Genomic DNA, 18,213 nt, shown 5'->3' on the forward strand with positions numbered 1-18,213 from the left:
CTGTGAATGACGTTGTTGTCAGTTTTTTTAGTTTTTTTTTTTTTTTTTTTTTTTTTTGCATGGTTTTTAGAATTGTACCAGTCTACCTGTAGATTCAGCAATGGCAGAGGTGGAAGTGAACGAAGTCGTTCTGTCCGTGTTGGCCACGCCTCCAAATGTTGAATTAACATTAACAGCCAACATGTTCGACTCGGCACTTCTCTCTTGGCAGAGGAGGATGGTTGTTTACGGCGCAGGCAATTTCCGGTAAGCTTCTTAAGAGTCGAAATGGAGCGTCAAAAGTTAGCAAATGGGTAGAATTTAAAATCTCAACACTGTCCACGCCTCCAGGAAGCGATCATTTCTCAATAGCTGAGACCAGACTCTGTACAAGTGAAGCGTAAAACAAGGGGCTGCTTTTTTATCAGGCTTCCCTGGTAGCCTATAGGTCCTTCTCATTTGCAGTATTCAGCACAGTTTCTCCCACACGCTTGGAAGGAGACACGGGCACAAAAGTTAGGGTAATTATTTCCTTTTAAGCTACATTTTAGTGACAAGATGTCACTAAAATTTTTATCAGACTTATAATCTTTTATCAGTTTGGAACATTGTGGGAAATATATGCTTTTCACCACGTTTTATAAAACTGCTTGGTTTGCAACTATAGAAGACATTAAATACAGGTTCTTGTGTCCTAATTGTATAACAGCTCAGCAAAAGTCATAGCACCATCAGATTCAGCATATCATTTACAAAATAACCCCCACAATCAACCGTCCTACTCACCATGTCAGCAACCTTGAGGTGTCCATAAGAGAAGACTATGGCGTTGGGAGGGGTGGCGACGGGCAGCATGAAGGCGAACGAGGCGCTCAGAGTACAGGGTACCATGACGTACAGCGGATTGATTCCAATGGACTGAGACTGCAGTAATCACAAAGGAGGTTTTTAAGACTCTAAGGCTGGGATGAAAACAGACGTGATCGCATAATCTTCGGGTACTCTATCTGGCTATTTTTCCCTCCAACCACAACCATTGACTCATAACTCTGAATGAAATGTTGCAGTTCTGCCCAGAGTGAAAACTCTCATTAAGTGGGTATAATTAAGATGTAATTCCTGCTGGCCTTGTGCTGAGTCAAGACTTCCAAAATAGAACGGCGCTACATGTGTTCGCAATAATGGCAGACTGCTGGGAACTAAGGGAACGTTGCTGAGTGGAATTTGCTTCTGAATTACATGTCACGAGGCACAGAGGCTCAGAACAAGTGCACAGTAATTTCTGTTTCTCAAAATAAACAGTGAAAAAATCTAAACTTCACATTTGAACTGTATATCAGGTCACCGCAATGATAGTGTTTTGTCTATGTAAATAGATTTTGTTTTAATCATCTAGATTTCCTTGACATCATGGCACACAATGCAATGAACCGTAAAACCATTATTACTCCAGGTTTTTCATTTCCAAAGCTTTAGCTTTGCTTATTGGATTGAATTGTTCATTCCCTCTATTTTTACATAAAACTAGTTTTCACATTCGGCGACACAATATACATTCTCCTATAACTGTTTCACAGTTTTTCAGATTGAAACCACAAACTTTGGTTTACCACATAAAAATATACTAACCATGACAAAATGTAAAAAGGGATAAGAAAAAACTAAAGTATAAATACTTTTACAAGTCACTTTTTTGGTACATATTCTTAGCTTTGCTTTTTATAGATATTAGTTTAATTGTTCCAATTAGAAACTATCTTTTGTGGCGTGATCTTTGTAATTCTGTGTAGTGGTCAGTCAGTAGGCACAATAATGTCATTCTATAGTTGCTTTGTGACAGCCAGACAGGGCAGTGGGCTGCTCTGGTGTACTTGGCAGGTTATTAATGGGAGGAGGGCCCCACTGAGGAGAGCAGAACATATTCACCCCGAATAACCAACTGGAGAGCTTGCCAAACATGGGAAAGTAGGCCAGTTCTCACTGGGAGTGATGTGAGTGCTGGAACTCCAGTTCGGACCTTAACTTAATTGAACCACTGCGGTCAGGCATGATTTTGTGTCTCCAGCCAGTTTTTACGTTGATTTCCAATATCTCATGTAACTGTCTCTGTGATAGCTCTTACCATTGAGGCTAAGACAGGTAAGAACAGTGTCGCAGTCGCCACATTGCTGGTGCACTCCGTGAAAGTAGCAATCAATAGGCATAAAATGATAGCTATTCCCCAGGGAGGGATGTTCTGCAGAGGAGCCATTTGGTCCCCCATCCACTTTGAGAGCCCTGATACCTGAAAGCAGAAAAATATGACATAAGGCAAGCTAAGGTGCAACACAACATGACACAATGCAATGCATCTCAACACAGGGTGACCAAATTAACCGTTGTTTGTGAGATGGGATTGAGTTTCATCTGCATTTAAAAAAAAAAAAGTTGAACGAACCATAAAAACACTATATGTCACATACAAAATAATTTATTTTTAGACAAAAAAATAAATAAATTCAGTAATTTGAAGGTTGTGCTGATTTGGTGTGACTAAACCAGGTTGCTCAAGTTGTTTAGATGCTCACAATATTGTAGACAGTGTTCACAGTAAAACGATTCTAATGCCCCTGTCAAGTATACACTACACCAGCCGTCAAACAAGGCTTCTGCATGTTGGTGTGTCCGCTAAAGCTTAGTTCACATGGCACAATTTTAAATTTTTTGCCCCGATTTTCCTCTTATGACAATCTTGGAACTTTCCAAGTCAATCGTAACCGATCATCCTGCACTGTGTGGTGTGTCACGTAGAACACACCACACAGTGTTCTAGATTGTGTTCTAGATTGGCGACCTCGCCAATCTAACATCAGGCATTGTCTTGGCCCTTTTATCACAGCGTGTGGAGTTTTCCCTTACTGGGAGCGAGAAGGCAACCTGATGAATGTGACAGGTAGCCAATCAGAAAGTGCGGTGGCTTAATCATGGAGGGGAATCCCAAACAGCTGACATGGTGCAAAGAGAGTCAGTGACATCGGAGATGATATGTGGAAACAGCATGAATGTTTATTCAGCATTTCGTACAAGAAATATCAACAGAAACAAAAATGAGAGGAACTGGAGCGAAACTGGTACCATAGTTGATAAACCCGGTAACTTTTCATCATTAACGCGACACAAATAGGTTATAAAGATAAGGCTATTCATTCAGTCAGGACTTGACGCTGACACTAGCTCACTTAAAATCAGTCCACAGACTGTCACTATTATTTCTACATTGTCATCCGTGTTTGTTTATTCTAAATTCACGTATGGCATGTTGAGGGTTTTACGGGATTTTCTTCTGGAATCAGAATGTTCGTGACTGGAGTTGGTTCGTGTGTGGTGTGTTGTTCCTGCCATGTGGACACACGAACCGATGTTCATGTGTCCACGAACACATGAGGCTTTTATTGCCTCATGTGTGGTCACAGAGGTTTGGAAAATCGGCCGACAATTCTAAAATCGTGCCGTGTGAACCAGACTTAAGACTCACAAGCTCTACAAGCTCTACTCCTCTCCTCTTGTCTCTAACGCTCTCTGTGTCATAATAAGGGTCAATATTATCACACTCTTCAGCCCATTCTGCCATGATGGAACCTTTGCACTTGATTTTTGTAAAGCTTGTCAAAAAACAGACAGTTGGTGTCTAATCACTTTTGTTTTGATTATTGCACAAATGGTCATTAGATGATGTGCCATCAACTGCAAACAAACAGACAAGGACACAAACCAAACTTGTCATTTTTTATCTTATAACTTTTGTTAAGGGAAGAAGATGGCGATGGATAGCAGAATTCAGTTGGAAGGATTGGCAGTCCTGTATTTGTTGATTTGAAGCTAACAATTTTTACAAGATAAAAAGGTTATCGTTCATGTACTTCATAATCAAGTAAGATCGGTAAGATGCAATCAGATACTGTGTTAAGGAAAAGGTACTCATCTAATCATCAGTAACCATGGAGAGAATGCCCCCCATCAAAAAATACTGGTAAGCAACTAGATTTCTGTATGCTCATAAGTCCGCTCCGTAAAACCACTGCCTATGAGCCCCAAGTGTGCTAAGTCCACAGATAAATTAGCTTGACTTGAACAAGTAGAAGCCATGGCTATATTAGCAAAAATAACTTGGGAAAACGATTGCAGTCACTCTTTTCAATACTCTGGATCTTCACTTCTGATGTCTGTCAAGGGGTTTGGTGATGTCGTTGTAAAGGGTCAATAGCATAATCTAGCTTGACACAACAGTGTGTGACAATATAACATAGAAATGTAACTGTTCTTGCTACTTACTTCACTCCCCTTGGCGAGAGCAAACCCACCCCCAAGGAGAAGTACAATGCCCCATGGCACCTTTTTTTGGGCAACTTTCCAAGTTAGAAGTCGGGGTGTTGAGGTAGAGGACTGTTGCGTAGCTAGAGATTGAATGAAAACACCCACAAGAGACAAAACATTACAGAAATTGCCTCCTTTTAACTAGAGCTTTTTTTTCTAGAATGATGCCTTACTTGTATCAAAACTTCGGGTCCTGCGTGAACAGAATCGCGGTGGTTCAGAGGGTAGGACAAAGAGCAGAATGGCCACAAAGATCGCTACTGTGGCATCTGTCACATATCTGTGAGGTTAGAAGACCAGGGAGATTCTGCCATCAGCTGCATTCATGTACAAATTTGTGCAAATGTGTAAAATCAGAAATGAAAATCATAAGTACACACTCTGCTGTGGAGTTTAGTTCTGTAGCCCAGCCATGAACAAAACCCGGATCTCTGGAGAACCAAAGGACTACCAGCAAAACAAAGAGACTCAACACACTTATCTCTCCAAAACTCATAGTCCCCAGCTGACGGTGCTGCTCACGGATCACGTTATACGCAGCAATCTCCTTTTCTGTTTTGGTTGCCCCACAGCCCCATGTTTTTCTGAAACTAGAGGAATCGCACGGGAGTCAGAATTTTCATGTCGTCTCTACTGTCAAACATGATGCTAACGCAGGAAAGACGTTGCATTTTCTGTCAGACTCACTTGAACCCCATGAAGACAAACTGCAGCCAGAGCCAGGCTAGTGTCAGCATAAGGATCATGTTTGGGAACGCAAATCCGAACCAGGAGGCAAAGTTAATCACTTCTTCATTTTCAGGAAACAACCTTTAAGACACATGGAAATAGAGTCAGCTGTGCTGTAAAAAAAAAAAAAAAAAAAAAAATTGGGGTTGTAAAACATAATTACGCACTCACTGGTTCATTTGTCCCTTAAGCACCAGATTGGGACCAGTTCCTGTCAGAGTGGCGGTGCCTCCGATGCTGGCAGCGTAGCAAACACACAAGGTCATCCCTTTACCCATTCTTCGCCTCTCCATTGCCTCCTTGTGCCTGGCAACTTCGACTGAGGCATCTAAGAAAGTCACAACCACTGGGCCTTTAAACAAAGAGGAAGGAATGAAAAGAGTTTTCAGTTCTGCCCAACTCTGATTTAAAATGTAAAAAAAAAAGAATTTGATGCTAAGCAATGTTAGACTACATTAGATGTAGGTGTCTTCATAAGAAACAGTATAGCAAAGAAATGCATCAGTAATTATGGAATGCATTTTTTTTTCTTGTCTTGAAACATTCAAAGGTGTCATATTATGTACTTTCAGGCAAAATAGTGCTATTTTGTAGCACAGTTTGTTACCATGCTGCCTTGGGTTGTTTGAAAAATGTTGTGTATATATATATATATATATATATATATATATATATAAATTTATATACTTCTTTGTAACTTGATGCCTTTAAATAGGGCCTCTGTCATTAAAAGCTCCTGCTCTTTCTGAAATTCTGCCTTCAGGACGTCATTACAACATTGCTCCTCTAGTAACCTAAAAAAGTAGTCCCCAACCTTTTTATCACCACGGGCCGGTCAAGACTTTGCGGCCCAGGGGGGGATGAACCGTCAGACAAGGCTTCTGCATGTTGTTGTGTCCACTAAAACATAGTTCACGTCACAATTTTTTGCCCCGATTTTCCCCTTACGACAATCTTGGAACTTCCCAAGTTCTAAGATTGTCGCTGGCAATAATTGTAGCCGATCAACCTGCAGTGTGTGGTGTGTTGTTGGGTAGAATGTCGGACCGCTCCGATCTATAATCCGGCATATTCAACATGTTGGACCGGGAGCGAGAACGCAACCTATTGAATGTGACAGGTAGCCAATCAGAAAGCTCGGTGACATAATCACAGAAGGGAATCCAAAACAGCTGACATGGCGCAACCGAGAGTTCGTGACATCAGAGATGATATGTGGAAACAGCATGAATGTTTATTCAGCATTTTGTACAAGGAATATCAACCGAAACAATAATGAGAGGAACTGGAGCGAAACTGGTACCGCAGTTGATAAACCCGGTAACTTTTCATCATTAACGTGACACAAATAGGTTATAAAGATAAGGCTATTCATTCAGTCAGAACTTGACGCTGACACTAGCTCACTTAAAATCAGTCCACAGACTGTCACTATTGTTTCTACATCGTCATCCGTGTTTGTTTATTCTAAATTCACGTATGGTATGTTGGGGGTTTTACGGGATTTCCTTCTGGAATCGGGATGTTCGTGACTGGAGTTGGTTCGTGTGTGGTGTGTTGTTCCTGCCGTGTGGCTGGAACAACACTATACACAAGGCAATAAAAGCCTCGCGGACACACGAACATTAGTTTGTGTGTCAATAGCACGAACAGTAGTTTGTGTGTTCACAAGGCTCGTGTGTGGTCACAGAGGTTTGGAAAATCGGCCGACAATTCTAAAATCGTGCCGTGTGAACCAGACTTAAGCCTTAAGACTCACAAGCTCTACTCCACTCCTCTCGTCTCTACCACTGCCCTAACACTCTCTGACTCTGGTTGCTATGGTAACGTTTACACCTTCAAAGTAAGATACAGATGTGCAACAAAAACCAACATTTTACTTTAATGAACATTTTAACTCACAATAACAACAAATTAATGGGAGCCCTGAGCTTGTTTCTCTGCAACAAGACGCTTCCATCAGGGAGTGATGGGAAACAATGACACCCAAAGTGTTGCTTAAGCACAAAGTGCTTGGTCTCTACATGGCAAAGCAGTTTGAAGTCTTCGCTGCGTCGTTAGCGAACCGGTCGTCGCATATCATGCAGTGTGGGCTTGGAATGTGGGAGTCACCTACCGGGATAAAGCCATTCTCCTGTCTCTTCTCTGGGCCTTTTTCCCTTTGCAAATAAATTTTCCAAAGACGATGGCAAGACGTAACCAAGAGAATCCGGTTAAAGAATTTTCAAAATAAAAGATCCTCTAGACTTGGATAATACATAACAGGAATATTTAATTATTTTTTGTGTGCCCAGTACCAATTGGTCCATGGACTGGTACTGATCCGCAGCCCAGGGGTTGGGGATGACTGACCTAACGCAAATTGTATAAGGAGCTCAGGAGATGCGCATTTCCACCAGGTGTTTGCTAATTGCTGCTGGCTAGTTTGTAGGAGCTGAGTGGGGGGAGTTACAGAAGCTTGGAAACTGCAGCTCTGAAGAGGAAGAATCAAGGCAACACTCTGGGTATGTTTTTGATGAGGGAATAACTTTGTGTGATGATGTAAACTCAAAAAAAGTTGATTTCACATAATGCCACCCTATTTAACAATCACTCACCGTTTCCCTCAGCCTCTTTTTCTGTCTGCGCAGGTGGCTTGCAGTCGGTGTCTGATGTCTGGACATGCTCGTCTGAACTGAGGATCTGTGGCACTTCTCTGTCACTGTTGTTAAGCTGATCCAGCACCGCATGGACAATTGGCACCATCATAGCTGTGGTAGCCGTGTTGCTGATCCACATCGACAAGAACGCAGTGACACCCATAAAACCCAGCATCAACCTTGCAGAAACAAGACAAAAAAAAACAAAACAAACCAGTAAACGTGTCCTATGATGCCCCAGCATCTTGTCTAGCCACTGAGTGGTGAATTTAGCCTCGTATTCCTACAAAATTGAAAAATTAAAGTTGTTTGGAACTGAAGTCGTAAACTTAGGATGTGTTTTATCACCACAGTGACAAAGTTTTACGATGCAGTAAAGACCTTGAACATAGCGCCCTAATCTTCAGTATACTTGCTCTTCTGATAGCCGATTAGATAAGCTTAGGACATGTAGGTCTGAAAGATTAAGACGGTGGATGCGAGTCTGTCGGCGAGCTACTCACAGCGCTGGACGCACACCGACGAGAAGCAGCACCCTTAAAGCGATGCGTTTATGCAAATTCCAGTGCTCCACCGCCACGGCGACCAGCAGGCCTCCCACAAACAGCAAGTTGGTGTCCTTCAAGTACTGCATGCCCACCTGGGAATGGTAGATCATATGGGAGTTGATTCAATTTCTGGCAAATTAATTCTTTTTTTCAAAACCAGATTTCTGCCTGTTGTTTGACTTACATCTTTAGACTGCATTATGCCAAACAAAGGGAAAAGAACAGCTGGGAGAAGTGATGTCACAGCCAGTGGAAGTACCTCAGTGCACCAGTACACCGCCATCAAGATGATCACATACGCACATTCTGCCTCCTGTATAGAAAACCCATAAAGTCATGTAAAACTAAAAAAAAAAAAAACAGGTATATTTTTACAGTACAATGGCTAATTTGGTTTAAAACTTCTCAGACAAAATCACCAATAAAAAGCAACAAACATTTAAATTGGATGTTATGATGGTTCAAAGGGTGAAGATTAGAGTGATCTATTCTTTCTGGTCACACACAAGTCAAGTTTATTTGTGTAGAACATTTCTGCAACAAGACTGGTCAAAGTGCTTTACAAGAGAAAAATATTTATATATGCTGACACTCGATTGTTCTTTAGATCCAAAAGTAATAACTAAAGTCGTAACTTTAGTACTAACTAAAGTTATGACATATCCATGCATTTATATTACACAAACATTTTCCCACTGCAGACCTCGCAGAAAGTTATGTAGTGCTCAAAGTGCCACAATGTAATAAATAGATAAAAACATTAAATTATGTACATATGCTACACCATATTGAATTATATCAATATTTATTCTTTTTTTTTTTTTCTCAAAGTTCATGTTCTGCAATGCCCACTAAATTATTTAAACTCTGATTGTGGCTCCATGCTTATACTTAACAATTTGAACATGTATATGAATATACATACACACACACACACACACATATATATATATATATAAAAAGCATAAAGCCACACAATTTTATGCTGATCAAACTTTAAGCAGATCAGTTAATTTTAATAATATTGATGTTAAACATAGTTTGTTCTTATGATCATCATGAGTATTTTGATATTACTTGATATTACTTTTTTGTTTTGCAAAACTGTTTCCCCTTACATCTGTACAATAAATATCCTTTATTGTCCCATAGGGAAAGCCAGGTGTAACAGCAGCATTGAGGAATGCATGGTAACACAAAAATAAAAAATAATTTAAATATATAGAAACAAAGTGAAGTATAATGGGCTGTAAAACTGTTCAAATACCAGGAGGGATGCAAGCACTTACTGGTTTTGTTGGGAGCTGTGATGGTTACAGAGTCTAACAGCTACTGGGAGGAAGGATCTCCTATCATGCTCCTTTGTGCACTTAGGATGCAGCAGACTGTCAGTGAAGGAGCTCTGTATAGTTTCAGTGATAACTTGTCAGTGTCAAACTATCTCTTTCTTTAATATCGGGTAACTTTTTTTTAAATTTAAATGACCACAAAGCACTTTGAACTGCCTTGTTGCTGAAAACGTGCTATATAAATAAAATTACCTTACCTTACAAAAAATATTTGTCATCTGCAAACATTACAAACGTTCATATAATTAAAACCCTAAAAATGTCAAACACCAAATGCATACAGAGGACTAAACGTGTTAGACTCAAGACATTGACTTTTGGGAGAAAGTCCAAAAGTCAATGTCCATAAATGGACATTTGCCTTCTCACAACTTCGCAGTTTTGTTCCCAACTTTAAACATACACATTTAAGTGACCCTTTAATAATTTATGTTTTTTTTTTCAAGCGGCACATAATAATATTATTTTACCTGTTAATCAGACAATTTTAAACAATTAAAACACTTAAAATATTTTGCTCTGTTGCTCTCAGAAGAAATAGGCGAGTGTTTGCTGGTCCAAAACTAATTTGTGTTCCTGCCTGTGGTCGCTGCGCATTATTAAAGTCCATCCCTGCTGTCATAACATGTTTGCAGACCGTATGTGTCCCTGTCACAAGTAGAGGTGGCGATGTGGACAGAACCCCTTTGACTTTGCGTGTTCCCACGGCTGCACTTGACAGTTGATACTGACAAAAATACGAAGTTAAAACAACAGGACCGTGGGGTGCACCGCGGAGCCTCCGGGAGCCTCGCGCACAGCGCTCGTGCGTAACAACAGGTGCAACCCCTCCGCGCCCCCCGAAAAACAATAAACGAAGAGGGAACTTTTCCATCCCATCTCTGCTGTATTTTATTCATTCAATTGCTAAAAAAAACAGAAAAGCAAAACAACGTTCTGTCCTGACATTTTCTTTTTTCTTTGAAACAGTTTTATTAGTCAGTGCACCATCTATTGACACATCAAATCAGTACATACCGATGTCCCGATCACCAAAGGCAGAGGAAGGAGAGCGCACGGAGTTAAAAAGAGGATACAGTCGTTCTTAACAGACCTGAGGAACCTGAAGAAACCCATCCTGGAGGAAAACTGAGAAACAGGGAGCCTGAGCACCATGGGTCGAGAATTTGACACACGGAGGGAGAGAGGGAAAGGAGGGGGGAGGAGAGGGAGGAGAGTCCCTCAGCGAATAAAGGAGAGAAAGAGGGAGCCGAATCACAATGAGGAGTGAGAGTTTGAGAGTGAGAGAGATTTTTTTTTAAGGGCCTTCCTAGTCAACAGCAGAGTGAGTTTTCCGCATAATTAGTGTACTCTTTTGCACACTGTTTAATAAGACCATTTCCAAATTGATCACCTGCAGAGAAAGTGCTGATTCGGTCTAATCAGAAGAAGGAGGGGGAAAAAAATAAGGAGAATGCATTTCTTCACAGTTATCTGAATGTTATCAGTTTATCCATGATGATAAGACTCTATCAACCCTTATGACACTGCCTGTGTGCATAAGCACACAGGCAGTGTCAAGAGGTGAGTAAACAATTTTAAGCTAATTGTGGGAGTAGTATTAAAAAAACACACACACTCACATTTATGACACATTGGTTTAAAAAACAGAGGAGGAAAATGATTTAAATTTTGTAATATAGGTGTTACTTATTAATAAATTTTGTGGTGTAGATGATTCACAATAAATAAGTGAATCCACTTTAGCTGCACGTTTTTCCACAGCAAAGACACGCACAAAAAACAAACAAACAAACAAAACAACATTTTGAAACATTTCAAGTGTCCTTGAAAGCTGCAAATTTAGCCAGGGTATAATAAAATATGTGCTAAATTCCATATATATATATATATATATATATATATATATATATGTTGTCAGCACATTCAACTTTATACAGAACAAAGTATTCAATGAGAATATTTCATTCATTCAGATCTAGGATGTGTTATTTGAGTGTTCCCTTTATTTTTTTGAGCAGTGTGTGTGTGTGTGTGTATATATATATATATATATATATATATATATATATATATATATATAAAATATGTAGTGTAGTTATCATTGTGTGCACTTTAACGGTCAGCTTGTTACCATGCTGAGAACAACTGCCTTTCTGTGAGATTATGGCGTTCACTTTTGTTTTGAATTTCTGAGCAAATAGAGCAAAAGTGTGGTATTTAACACAAGGTTATCAACCCACGTGTGCTGGGTTGTCACTGCACATAAAGGTTCTTCTCCTTGTACTTGTCAGTGGGGTCCAAATAAAAAAAGCAAGTTAAAAAAAAAAAAGGTACACATTTAGAATTTTTATTTTTTTTTCAGGTAAAAACACCAAAAGGTTTAGAAATTAATACCAAATGCGATTTGTATTTAAACGTACGTCAGCGTTAATCATCGTGAATTATCTTTGAGATACGCTTTGCATGCGAGTACCTTGATCCTAAACACTCAAAAAAATAATGAGCTTTTGATCTACCCAGTATCGGGTCTTCTGATGCCTTACACATGGCCTTGGCAGATCCAAACTAATGCCTTTACCTTCTTGAGAAATGTGCATACCTTGAACTTAATGACCTCAAAGTTTAGAGTCAAGAAAGAAACACTTTACCTTCCTTTTTCTTTTAAAATAAACTTTCTTTTTTTTACTTCAGTCTTTTTTTTTTTTTTTTTCAAATAAGTGTTGTAATCTTCAGGTACACAAAAAGGTAGATATTTTATTTTTGCATTAACTCTGCTCATTATTTAATCTGTGTTTTATTGCTAAATCAATTACCAGTATTTTTCTTTTCTTTTCTTTTTTTTTTTTTACAAACTAAGCAATAGTCAAATAAAAAAATAATAAGCAAGGCATTTTGCTAAGCTGAACATCTTTTCTAACTATTAGATAAGTAATCTGGGACTACAATCAACACAATGACACATTTTAATGCTGCAATATCATCTTGTTTCTGGATCGCTGTCAGGAATTTGTAATGTAGTCGATTCAGTGCACTGGTCACTTCATGACTTCACGTGGGTGGTCATCTCTGTCACTATACAGTATTATGTCATTAATCCATGAATAGCTGTGAACTAATGTGATCATCATTATCACATTAATGGAGAAAATGGGAGGATTCTTAAGAAGAGTCGTCGCCAGTACAGTATGAGAGTCACGTGTTATCAGGAAAAATTTTCTTTTTCTGAAAACATCAATTTACTTTCATTTTGCCCAACTTATTTTGTCATAGAACTTGTGCGTGAAAACAATAAAAAAAAGACACCACAATAGACATCATTTTACATTCATCCATGTAAAAAAGACTGTCAGCCTGTCGACAAAAACAAGCGAGTGTTCACAGAGCTGCTATATTTAAAAGCTGTCCAGGAGATTTGAGTCTCGTTGTTGCCTCCACTTCCTTACACGTTTCACCGCAATTCTAGTTTTCTAAAATGTGATTTTTTTTTTTTTAGAAAGCTAGCATGTTAAATTTAGCAATATGTTCTGAAGTGATAAAATAAAAATGTTACAAAAACAGCATAAATATGGGCAGATTTATCATTTACGCAGCTTTCAAATCCAGTATTCATGGAAGCCAAAGGAAATCAGTGGAAATTGATTCAAGAGACACATAATCAGAATTTGATTGGCTCTAGGGAAAAGTGCACTTTTGCATGTACTTTTAACACAGCTTTTTTTTGTCTTTATTTTACTTCACCAGCAGCAGAACAAAATAAAAAAAAGAAAAGAAAAGAAAAGTTGAACATGATATACCAAACCAAAGAATGTCATGTTCTCCCGCTGCATCTTTGACTGTAAAGGTGCTGACAGTAATTATTTTGCATTGGTGGTATGCTCGGACGAGGGAAGCTTTTAATTTATGCGCCTGTAATTTAGGGTTTCAAACCTCTTGCGGTTGTGCATAAACACCACGTCCAGGCCGAATGAAATGCGAAGCAGCAGCCGGCCGTTTCATTTTGGACGGTCTACTGTCTGAAATTGGGTAGAATTTGCTTTATTTCTACCTTTTGCTTGGATTTTTGGTTTTTAAAAAAAACACCATTACACACTCAACTTGCCACAAGCGCACTTTACATCCAAACACAACTGATATAAATACACTGACACAGTTCAGGTGAACTTTCCCCTCCCGTCCGTAAGAATAGATTTTCCATGAGTCAGTAGCAACCAGAATATTGTACTGGCTCCTGAGCTGCTTTACATCTTTTTTTTTTTTTTGCTTAAAATATTAAAATATGTATTGTCCACCCATTATATCAGGAGTGTCAAACTAATTTTCATTTTGAGTCGTATCAAAAATCTGAATGTTCTTAAAAGGGGCAGCTGTGCCAGAATGTATTGATAAAACCCATTAAATTGCTAAAATATCAATAAATAGCGGTTTCAGAATTTAATAAGTGTTATATTGAACATCTTTTCACACTGGTCAATCCATCCAAGATTTTGCGTTTGTTTTTCTTTTTCTTTTTTGCAGTCAAAATCACAGATTTTTCAGTCCTAATTTAGAATTTTTTGGAAGGAATTTCTACGATATTTGCGCTAATGTATGATGTTAAATGTGACTTTTCATAAATCGCTGCGTCGGTCATAGACTGTGACTTGACATCAAGTCACAGTCTATGACTATGAGGTGTGAGTGAGGCTGAGGCAGCAGTCACTTAAACCCAGTGTTGTTGGCCAATTTTGAGAAAAAAATGTCAGCAAAATGAGAAAAAAGTGGGAATCTGTTGAATTTTGTGTGAATTTTTGCACAAACTTTGTGGATTTGTGAAAAACTGGAGAGAGTTATTGATGTAATTTGGAGTCTAGAAGGCCACATAAAATGCTATGGCAGGCCAAATTTGGCCCCCGCGCCTTGATTTTGACACGTGTGTGTTATATTCTTTGCAAACATACAGTGTGAGTGTACGAACTACTGTCAAAATGGTTCTGTAGTAGGAAACTGCAATAACCTCGTCACAAATTTTAGCGCCCTCGAAATTTTACTTTGCTAAAACACATTTTTAATTCATTTCAGCATTTACCTGCTATGTTTTAACTGCTGTCATCAATTATAGTGAATCTGATGAATCTGAAGTAAGGTTCTGCTGTCCTGGCTGAGCCACGCTGACAAATGCTCTTTGACGTGCTGTAGCTAAAACCACAGTTTGCAGAGGTTAGAAAGTACTGAAATAATAAAGATATTATTTTTTAACTCTTGCAATTGTGCTCTATTCTTATACATTTTTATTTAGTTTGATTTTATAGTATTTTAAATGTGCGTACCGTTTAAATTATTGTTCTGCATACTGTTCAACGCTGTGCCTCTTCACTGGATCTCCCTTGAAAAATATTTTATCTCACAGAACTTTCTGATATAAAAGTTGTTAAATTGGAAAAACAAAATCTCACTGTACAAATGTATCAGTCAGGAGAAGGACATCAGAAAAACCTCAATATTTAGATAGTCTTCAGCATTCTGAGAAAATATTGGATGACAGAGTCAAAAACCCTGAGCGGTTTTTGATTCTGTGCAAGGTATGTGAAATCCTTCTAAAGATGCTGCAGAAGATACAGCAAGTTTAGGTTGTGTTGTCTAAAAGAGAAAAATCTGATATGTTTTCTGTGTGCCTAAAATAAAGAGGGAAGTTGCAAAAGAGAAGCAATTTATGTTTTTTTTTTTTTAAATGCCTAGTTTTGGTGAAAATCTTACGAGATCTTGTGTGGGACTGTTCTGTTTTAGAATTAGAGCAAATTTATAATTCAGAGAAATTTTGATTAGTTTATCTAGAGCAACTACTTATTACCTTAGATAAGTGTTTCTCAGCCCTGGTCCTCACCGCCCCCCTGCTCTGCATGTTTTAGATGTGCCTCTATTCCAGAGCAGCTGATTCAAATGATTGCATGACTTCAAGTACTGCAGAAGCCTGTTAATCACCCAGAGATACAATTCAGGTGTGTGGCAGAAGGGAAACACCTAAAACATGCAGGACAGGGGGCGGTGAGGACCAGGGTTGAGAAACACTGCCTTAGATCAACATTATCTAAGGAATGTTGATCTAAGGTAATAGATCAACAAAGATTACTTGTTCTTAAACATGGGGTTCGACTTTTTTTTTTTTCTTCTTTTGCTCTTTCCTTTGGTTTGTTGTTTTGTTGTATTTCCTTCTAGTTCATGTAAAGCACTCTGAATTGCCTTGTTGCTAAAAATGTGCTATACAAATAAAATGACCTTATTTTACCTTTTATGTTCTGACCATGGTCTGAAATTGTCTTTATGCAAACCCTACAGGTGTCTGCTGGAAACCTTACTGTGAAGATGGGATTTTATTTTATTTTTCAATATCACATTAATTACAAATGAGCTTGAAGATGGCTTCAAAAGAAGAAAACATACATTTTCCCCATAGCCTTAGCAGAGTCCAGAACCAAATCCATTTAAAGTCTCAGCAATGACCTGAGGAGGACTGTGGATGTTCTTGGAATCTGTTAAATTTGGAGAATTTTTTTGAAGATAGGGCAGAAAAATGTTACCAACATGTGGGATGCTGATAGACTTCTACCAAGTTCATTCATGTTCAGTAGAATTAACATGCACTCTGATGAGACTTGTCTGTCAAATTTAGAGTATATATTTTGTGAAAGTAATAGCCTTTAGCCCCTTAACTGTCATGAGAACGCTGGTGGCGCCATGGACCCATCGACTTACATGTCAGTGTTTTGATGGTAAAATACATAATCTTCATTCAGCCCACATTTCTGCTTTGATTTTTTTATTTTTTTTTTCCAATTCAGAAATGTGGTCTGCCGTTGCAGAACTGAACTTGGTAAAAAAGATTCTTCAATTTTCCACCTGAAATCATTTGCAGAATGACTGGAAATGATCTTGTATACCTTTGGGAAACTGGACTAAGAGACCCCATCACTTGGCTTCTGTCTCTGCCCTGGTGAGTAATTATGTCATTTCTCTTTGTTGTGTATTTTGTTGTTGATTTGTTGTATGTTTCATGACACGGTCTTGGCCAGGTCACTCATGGAAAAGATTTTTTTCATTTCAATTAGTTTTTTCCCCCCCTGGTTAAATAAATGATATATACATACATTCGTTGTTCTGATGTAATGTTTTAATCTTAAATATAAAATTTTCATTAGCTGGAAGTGGACGGTCATCACGATCAACAAAAATAAAGTTTGAAAACATTAGTCTATGTAAACTCCAAAAATATCCAAAGACTAAATGACTTCATGGTGATCTATTCAGTGTTTACACACCCACACTGCACAGGTTGCCAGTATGTCAACGTGACTGAAGATCAAATTAATATCCAAAAATGTTTGTTAAAGAAGCACAGCTAATTTCTATAATTCAATTAGTTTACTTCCATTTAAAAAAGTATTTAAGATCTTTAGTACATCCTTACTAAAGATCTACTAAATCTTGGGATTAAATTTAGAGGACACTAAAATGGAAGTATATATGTCAGAGTTATTATTTTTGCAGTAAATATGAAACTGATATGAACATTTTGTGAAGACAGGAAGCTTCACTTTGAAACCTGAACTAAAGTTTGTATGCAAGATTATACTGTCACCTTGTGGACAAAACTCACACAACACCCCAGTCAGGCGCCTTTTACCATTTAATGTCTCAGAAAGCTTGAAAAACATGTTTAAAGTGTAAAGGTTTGTCTTTGCTTTTTATATTATTATTATTTAAATCCAGGGCACTATTATTAGAAGAAGGTTCTGGATCCTGTTTGGATTTAATTCAGACCAGAGATATTTATCAGAACCAGGACTTCAAAAGGTTATTCTATGTAAAAGAAAAAAATGAATATAAATCACAATTATCTTATTTGGGAAAAGAAAAAGATTAAATTTAAGCACATTTTAGCACATTTAATTATGTGAAGCCAGTGACTGCTTTAAGAATAAACACAAATAACAAAGTACACTAATTAAAGTGTATATAAAGTTCTTTTTTTCTTCCTGTTTGTTCATTTTGACACTTTTTCACTTTTACAGAAAGTGCTAAATGGAAGAATAGTCAGAATGACCACAAAACCTTAGATTGTTAACTGCACAGAAAAAAAAATTACATCATTACATTACTGGCTTTTAAATAGTTCCAAGTTTCTTGTATATGTTCCCACTCTGTTCAAGATAAAAATAAATAAATAAATAAAAATCCAATTCAAAATAGACTTTAAAGTGTCCACAGACCTAATGGACACAATTTATGTTATTAATAAAACGTCAAGATTTACCTGCAGCACCCTCCAGTGTTTAACATAAGAACGACAGCCGTTTGGCTGAGCCTCAAATGTATGTATAGTCAAAACCTGGAGAATTTAAATCAGGTGAGTACAAAAGGACCTTCGACGGTAATAAATTACTGTTAATTTGTTACTCTTTAATTGCAAGTAAAAAAAAAAAAAGGAAATTCACCGGTGCTATTTTTCAATGCAGCTCATATCTTCAAACAGCTAATAATCACGAATGTATTAATTTTCTGCACAACTACATAAACACAATAAACATTATTTGGATTGGCAGTAACCTAAAATCCACACTTGTGATTTGATAACATAGC

General features: G+C 38.0%; 1 protein-coding gene across 1 annotated transcript in view; it reads right to left on the bottom strand.

Annotated features, from left to right (window-relative positions):
• The window catches only part of LOC106959294 (solute carrier family 13 member 5-like), a 16,004-nt gene extending 5,188 nt beyond the window's left edge, over nucleotides 1-10,816 (bottom strand). The window contains exons 1-11 of the mRNA XM_015051777.1: nucleotides 10,615-10,816; nucleotides 8,433-8,561; nucleotides 8,204-8,340; nucleotides 7,659-7,879; nucleotides 5,233-5,413; nucleotides 5,020-5,142; nucleotides 4,713-4,922; nucleotides 4,506-4,612; nucleotides 4,291-4,412; nucleotides 2,102-2,263; nucleotides 766-903 (exon numbers count right to left, since the gene is read on the bottom strand). Coding sequence (XP_014907263.1) covers nucleotides 766-903; nucleotides 2,102-2,263; nucleotides 4,291-4,412; nucleotides 4,506-4,612; nucleotides 4,713-4,922; nucleotides 5,020-5,142; nucleotides 5,233-5,413; nucleotides 7,659-7,879; nucleotides 8,204-8,340; nucleotides 8,433-8,561; nucleotides 10,615-10,752 — 1,668 coding nt within the window. The 5' untranslated portion in view covers nucleotides 10,753-10,816. The remainder of the gene's footprint in view (nucleotides 1-765; nucleotides 904-2,101; nucleotides 2,264-4,290; nucleotides 4,413-4,505; nucleotides 4,613-4,712; nucleotides 4,923-5,019; nucleotides 5,143-5,232; nucleotides 5,414-7,658; nucleotides 7,880-8,203; nucleotides 8,341-8,432; nucleotides 8,562-10,614) is intronic.
• Nucleotides 10,817-18,213: the final 7,397 nt, after the last annotated feature.

Source organism: Poecilia latipinna, unplaced genomic scaffold, assembly GCF_001443285.1.
Source record: "Poecilia latipinna isolate Pla-1442-1.1 unplaced genomic scaffold, P_latipinna-1.0 Scaffold1065, whole genome shotgun sequence".
Taxonomy (NCBI): domain Eukaryota; kingdom Metazoa; phylum Chordata; class Actinopteri; order Cyprinodontiformes; family Poeciliidae; genus Poecilia; species Poecilia latipinna.